The sequence below is a fragment of the Girardinichthys multiradiatus genome, chromosome 14, assembly GCF_021462225.1.
Source record: "Girardinichthys multiradiatus isolate DD_20200921_A chromosome 14, DD_fGirMul_XY1, whole genome shotgun sequence".
Classification (NCBI taxonomy): domain Eukaryota; kingdom Metazoa; phylum Chordata; class Actinopteri; order Cyprinodontiformes; family Goodeidae; genus Girardinichthys; species Girardinichthys multiradiatus.
In genome coordinates, this window is record NC_061807.1 from 25,970,918 (window position 1) to 25,978,464 (window position 7,547).

Consider the following 7,547-nt stretch of genomic DNA (forward strand, 5'->3'; position numbering starts at 1 on the left):
CGGATTCCAATTACGCCTGAGGATTCCAGCGGGTTGGTAGATTCCAGTAAAGACCGTGCGCACGGCAGTCTTCATCAGACTCACAGACTCTTTCCGGGACTGTATCTTGGCCCGCCCGCTGGGGTCTGACGGCTGACGGAACTCTGAGAGAGAGGAGAAGACAAAGTGGTGAGTTGAATTTGGATTAAAAAAATGTGACGAATGACTGGGGGTCATTGCGTGAAATAAAACCCTGTGAATGCTACGCCCTAACAGGTAAAAGTAGGACGGCGGAGTCCTGGTAAAGTATTAAGAAGTAATACAAAAAATTCCGTGTTTCAAGGACGGCGGAGTCCTGTTTAAGTATTAAGATATAATACTGAAATTCCGTATTTAGGGGACGGCGGAGTCCTCTGAAGTATTAAGAAGTAATACTGAAATTCCGTGTTTTCAGGACGGCGGAGTCCGCGTTTAAGTATTTTAAACAAAAATACTAAGAAAATTCCGCGTTTAAAAATGTGTGCATGTGAGAAATGAATGGAGGATTTAAACCACTAGGTTTTGCCTCATACCAAAGCAGTGGGATTGAAAGTGACGAACCTTTGTGGATGCAAAGGCAAGAATTCTCCACTCGAAAGAGTTGAAGTGAGAATTACCACAAACGGAGATTTTTCTGTCACCCTACTGAGCAGAATAATCCAGCATTTAGAATACCCTAGGTATTTATATGCTGGACCAAATTTAAATAAAATAAATGGCAAAAGGGGCTCTTCTTTTTGTGATGTTATAAGTATTTTAGGTTGTTTAAACCTGACAGTTGCTAAAGACTAAACCTGCAGATATTTTCAGGTGACAGTTCATCAAGGAACTAAGAATATGGCAAGTTATCCAAAAGTTAAAATTAGCATACAGTCACTATTTTTCTATGCAAATAAAAGTTTTATCTGATGCATTATATATTATTGAATTTGATCAGTTTCATTCGTTCAGTTACATGTGAATGTAATGATATGGATCTTGAGTACCCACAACAGAACTCAGCACATATTTGAGCTTCTGATCTTGTTAAACAAGATAGTGCTGTCTACATTAACAGGAACAGGGCCATCAAAGCACTTTGTAAGCAGGGTGTCCCTTAAACTGTATCAAAGAATTTCAATGCTACTTCTGTTGCTTTACTCCTTTAACAGTGCACCAGTGGTTGCAACACTCAAAAATATTTTTTTTATTATCAACCAATATGTTTGAGCATTGCCCCTTCAAGATAGTGGTGTCAAGATGAAGAGTGCTGAGATAAGATTCACAAGGGACACCTCGTGGCACCCACTACGGTATGTGTCAATACTAAAGTAACTGTTAATAATTTGTGTATTTAAGGAAACCATTTAGTCCATAAAGATTTTTGAATGCCTTTTTTGTGCTGCTTTAGTTTCATGTTTGCCATTGTGTGTCCACAAATCTGATTAACGCTGAATCAGGGAGGGAACATGACTGACACTGCATTTAAAATATAAAAAAAAAGGTTTAAGGTTACATTATTTATACCCGTAGGTAGATTTGTTTTGCAGTGGTTTAAAACATATACATACCCACATACACTGTAAAAAGTCAACATACCCAGAAGCAGAAATGCTCAAAGTGCTTGAGGCTCCACATGTCAAACACAGCAGGGAGCCAGACTTTAAAATTAAAAAACAGAATGTAAAAATTAATAAAGAACAAATAAAAACACAACTGAAGTAAACATACTGGGCTGTGATTAACATTTCCTTAAAAGGAATACAAAACCCATCAAAAAACATTGATATAAAAAAAACAAAACATGGAAGTCCATTAAAATCTTTTGAGAGTGTCAGCATTATTTCAGCTTGTTCATTTCAGTAACAGCAGGGGGAACAAAGCTGTTTTTAAAACGTCTAGTTCTCCATTTAGGGACCAAAAACCTTCGTCTGGAAGGAAAAAGCTGGAATTCCCTGTGAAGGGGATGAAAGTCTTCTTTTAAAACAAAAGAGGCTATCCGTTGTACCTGCCTGATGTAAAGGGATGCAACTGACTGCTGGGACTCCTCTCTTTCAAGGTTGCATGACCAATCCAAGACATTAAAGAAAAAGATAAAACTGATTCGATAAAAGCACAATAAAACATGGTCATTATGGTTTGGTCAATGTTAAAATGGTTGAGTTTCCTTAAGCAGAAAAGGCGCTGGTGGGCCTTTTTACACACAGTTTCACATTTTGCTTAAAAGTTTGATTTTTTATCTAAAATAGTTCCAAGATATTTATATGTCTCCACGCTCTCAATGGCCTGGCCTTTAATTAAAGTGACTTTGTGCTTATGTGGTTTCCTCCTGAAATGTTTTGACGAACTCCTTTGTGCCCTCAATCCACACTTCGGCTAAGCGCGCATCTAAGCAGACTTCGCCGAAGTATATTACCCACAATTCACTGCTGCAGATGATGTTCTGAGCAAAAACAAATCACAACCATCAATTTAATCAACCATCAAATCAGAATAATAAGAACTGCGTAAACTTTAGACAGCAAGCCAACAAATATATATTTTTACTGGTTTTCCAGGCTCAACATTGTAAGATACCACTTCAGAGTGAGTCTGGGCAGTCAGTAGGCCATAACACTGAAGTTACCTTTCAAACAAACACTGGCGCTGCGACGAGTCTGATGTAAGAGCCTCCTTCGCTTCCTGCACTTTCTTCTCCTCAAAAAAATTGCTTGTTGTGGTTTTAAAATATTTTTTTTAGCAGCAAGACTGCGAAAACTGTGCCGGTTCCCGCCCTTTTTGATGTTGCAGTTACGGTGCAGAGGTACAAGTCGATGCCATAACCTCTACTGTCCCAATTCTCCAATTATGCACGCTTGTAACCTGCGCACTTCCACCCCTACGTACACTTGTACAAAGTACACTCTTCATAGAGGGGCGTAGGGTGTAGTGTGAGTATTGGGACAGGGCCCATATGACCTTCTTCCATTCCTCCAGAGCCCAATCTTTATGCTCCCTAGAAAACTGAAGCCTTTTTTTCTGGTTAGCCTCACTGATTAGAGGTTTTTTTAAGGCTACACAGCTGTTCAGTCCCAATCCATTGAGTTCCCTTCGCATTGTGTGTGTGGAATTGCTCTTACTTTCACTATTAAACATAGCCTGGAGTTCTACTGTTGTTTTTCTTCGATTTGATTTCACCAAACGTTTAAGTGGTCAATGATCACGGTCATTCAGGATTTGTTTTGGGCCAAATTTCTTCCTGAAAGACAATGGGTCCCCACTATCCTTCCAGTTTTTAATAATGTGTTGGACAGTTCTTAACCCAATTTTGGTTGTTTCTGCAGTCTCCTAAGATGTTTTCTCTACTTGATGCATGCCAATAATTTGACCCTTCTGAAACAAGACTGACATCTTTTCCACGACCACGGGATTTCGACATGGTTGTTTAGGAAATGAGAAGCAACTCATTGCACCAGTTGGGGTTAAATAACTTGTTTCCAGCTAAAACCTAATCACCCATGCAGAGTTAGCATGCTCCGCTGCGCTGACCAGAACTATAGCTGATCCAACCATAAAAACAGCTTCTCCAACCACAACCACATCTTCTCCCACCACAACTACAGCTGCTCCAACAACTACTACAGCTACTCCAACCACAATCACAGGTGCTCCAACAACTACATATGACCCAACAACTACAGCTGATACAACTACAGCTGTGGTCACCACAACCACAGCTGCTCCAACCACAACCACATCTGCTTAAACTACTACAGCTTCTTTAACCACAATCACTGCTGCTCCAACAACAACTACAGCTTCTCCAACCACAACTACATCTGCTCCAACCACAACTACAGATGCTCCAACCACAACTACAGCTGCTCCAGCCACAACTACAGCTGCTCCAGCCACAACTACAGCTGCTCCAACCACAACCACATCTGCTTCAACTACTACAGCTTGTTCAACCACAATCACTGCTGCTCCAACAACAACTACATCTGTTCCAACTACTACAGCTGCTCCAACCACAACCAATGCTGCTCCAACAACAGCTGTGTTGACCAAAACTACATCTGATACAACCACAACTACAGCCCCTACAAGCACAACCACATCTTCTCCCACCACAACTACAGCTCATTCAGCAACTACTACAGCTGCTCCACCCACAACCACGGGTGCTTTAACCAAAACTACAGCTGCTATGGCAACCACAGCTGCTCCAAGAACAGCAGCTGTGCTTACCATAACTACAGCTGATTCAACCACAACTACAGCTCCTCCAACCACAACCAATTCTTCTCCAACCACAACCACATCTGCTTCAACTACTACAGCTTCTTCAACCACAATCACTGCTGCTCCAACAACAACTACAGCTTCTCCAACCACAACCACATCTTCTCCCACCACAACTTCAGCTGCTCCAACAACTACTACAGCTGCACCAACCACGACCACAGCTGCTTCAACCACAACTACAGCTGCTCCAACCACAATCACAGCTGCTACAACCACATCTGCTCCAACAACAACTACAGCTGCTCCAACCACAACCACTGCTGCTCCAACCACAACTACAGCTGCTCCAACCAGCACTACATCTGTTCCAACTACTATAGCTGCTCCAACCACAACCACTGCTGCTCCAACCACAACTACAGCTGCTCCAACCACAACTACATCTGTTCCAACTACTACAGCTGCTCCAACCACAACCACTGCTGCTCCAACCACAACTACAGCTGCTCCAACCACAACTACATCTGTTCCAACTACTACAGCTGCTCCAACAACAACTACAGCTGCTCCAACCACAACCACTGCTGCTCCAACCACAACTACAGCTGCTCCAACCAGCACTACATCTGTTCCAACCACTACAGCTGCACCAACCACAACCACAGCTGCTGCAACCACAACTACAGCTGCTCCAACCACAACCACAGCTGCTCCAACCACAACCACAGCTGCTCCAACCCCAAAGACAGCTATCCTGACCACAACTACAGCCGCTCCAACCACAACCACATCTGCTTCAACTACTACAGCTTCTCCAACCACAACTACATCTGCTCCAACCACAACTACGTCTGCTCCAACCACAACTACATCTGCTCCAACTACAACTACATCTGCTCCAACTACAACTACATCTGCTCCAACCACAACTACATCTGCTCCAACCACAACTACAGCTGCTCCAACAACTACTACAGCTGCACCAACCACAACCACAGCTGCTCCAACCACAACCACAGCTGCTCCAACCACAACCACAGCTGCTCCAACCACAAAGACAGCTATCCTGACCACAACTACAGCTGCTCCAACTGTAGTTGTGGTTGGAGCAGCTGCTCAAACCACAACCAATGCTGCTCCAACAACAACTGTGCTGAACACAACTACATCTGATCCAACCACAACTACAGCCCCTACAAGCACAACCACATCTTCTCCCACCACAACTACAGCTCATTCAGCAACTACTACAGCTGCTCCACCCACAACCACGGGTGCTTTAACCAAAATCACAGCTCCTCCAACAACCACAGCTCCTCCAAGAACAGCAGCTGTGCTGATCTTAACTACAGCTGATTCAACCACAACTACAGCTCCTCCAACCATGACCACTTCTTCTCCAACCACAACCACATCTGCTTCAACTACTACAGCTTCTTCAAACACAATCACTGCTGCTCCAACAACAACTACAGCTTCTACAACCACATCTTCTCCCACCACAACTTCAGCTGCTCCAACAACTACTACAGCTGCACCAACCACGACCACAGCTGCTTCAACTACAACTACAGCTGCTCCAACCACAACCACAGCTGCTACAACCACAACCACATCTGCTTCAACGACTACAACGTCTCCAACCACAATCACTGCTGCTCTGACAACAACTACAGCTTCTCCAACCACACCCCCAGCTGCTCCAACAACAAATACAGCTGTTCCAACAACAACTACGTCTGCTCCAACTACTACAGCTGCTCCAACCACAACCACTGCTGCTCCAACAACAATGCTGACCACAACCACTCCGGTTCTAACCACAACTACAGCCTATCACAACCAGAGACAGAGAACCCAAATTCAGCTAAACACAAAGTGATAAGTAAAAAGGTTTATTCAGTAACTCAGGATCAGAAAGCAGGAGAACAGCAGAGAGACTAGTTAGTGGCTGAATAAAACTCAGGATTTTAAAGGAGTTAGATAAAGCCACTAACCTTCTCAGTCTGGGGATGAGGCACAGAATCCAGAGGAGGAAGTGATCCAGACAGTTAACGAGGAAGTGTCCAGCAGACTGAAGTCAGATTGCCGACTGATCCAAATCCTCCGGGGAATCAGCTGAAACTGTGACAGAAACACAGAGAGCTATGATTGTCCTCTTGAGAATAATTCCAGGCGGACTTGAGAGCCAGGCGGGCTCAGGCTGAATAAACCAGTGGCTAGGCTGAGGTGTAAATCCAGGGACAGAAACAGGGTCGAATTCCAGGGCTAGAGGCGTCAGACACGGGGCAGGCACAGGCATAAAACCAGAGGCAGAAAACCAGAGTTGAAATCCAGAAATCCAATCCGTCAGAGAAGGAGCAGGCAGGCAGGCAAAATCCGTGAAGTAATCAGAATCAGAATCAGAATCAGCTTTATTGCCAAGTTTGTGCATACAAACAAGGAATTTGACTTCGGTACACTTTGCTCTTTTGTTCTGTTTTTGCATTACAGAATATACAAATTTACAATTTACAATGAACAATATACAATGTACAATGCAATATTCTGCATTACAGAATATACAAATTTACAATTTACAATGTACAATATACACATATCTAATAGAAAAGGTGCATTTGCAACATCTGTATGCTGTTGTTCTGTACTCTATTAAATGTTCATCAGAGAAACAGCCTGGGGGAAGAAACTGTCTTTGTGGCGGCTGGTTTTAGTAAACAGTGCTCTGTAGCGGCGGCCCGAAGGTAAAACTCTAAACAGTGTATGTGCAGGGTGTGTGGGGTCTGCAGAGATTTTGGCAGCTCTTATCTTGACCCTAGACCTGTATAAGTCCTGGATGGAGGGAAGGTCAGCTCTGATTATTCTCTCTGCAGACCTGATTATTTGTTGCAGTCTGGACCTGTCCTGTTTTGTGGATGAGCCAAACCACACTGAGATGGATGAAGACAGGACAGACTGAATGATGGCAGTGTAGAAGATGACCAACAGCTCCTGTGGAAGGTTGAACTTCTTGAGTTGCCTCAGGAAGTACAGTCTCTGCTGGGCCTTCTTTTGAACAGTAAGGCAAGGTCAGAGAACAAGATCAGTCAGGAAGGAACGCTGGATAACTACTGTTATGGGAAAATCCTTTTTAGTGCTCTGAACTTTTCTTTACCTCTCTCGTCTCTGACCTTTGTGGTTTGTTACCCTAGAGGAGCTGGTCTGTAAATTCATTATCAGAGGTTTTATGATTAACACTCAAGGGATGGATATATGGGTGCCCTCATAAATAACCTTGTTACCTCTGACCCAGGGAGGGTCTGGAGGCCTTATTTCTAAAACTC

At 43.5% G+C, this 7,547-nt stretch overlaps 1 protein-coding gene across 1 annotated transcript; it reads left to right on the plus strand.

The window, feature by feature from the left end:
• The first annotated feature begins 1,257 nt into the window (after positions 1-1,257).
• On the plus strand, positions 1,258-6,435 carry LOC124880312 (mucin-5AC-like). The gene is made up of 5 exons (XM_047385358.1): positions 1,258-1,310; positions 4,077-4,219; positions 4,566-5,498; positions 5,577-6,037; positions 6,400-6,435. The coding sequence occupies exons 1-5, from the start codon at positions 1,258-1,260 to the stop codon at positions 6,433-6,435; spliced, it is 1,626 nt and encodes a 541-aa protein (XP_047241314.1).
• The last annotated feature ends 1,112 nt before the right edge of the window (positions 6,436-7,547 follow it).

Excerpts from the sequence above, each read along its gene's own strand:
- LOC124880312 (XM_047385358.1), top strand. The coding sequence starts at position 1,258 with ATGAAGAGTGCTGAGATAAGATTCACAAGGGACACCTCGTGGCACCCA. Across the intron at positions 1,311-4,076 it reads ACCTCGTGGCACCCACTACG|CCCCTACAAGCACAACCACA; the intron begins GTATGTGTCAAT and ends CCACAACTACAG. Across the intron at positions 6,038-6,399 it reads TGCTGACCACAACCACTCCG|GCGGACTTGAGAGCCAGGCG; the intron begins GTTCTAACCACA and ends GAATAATTCCAG.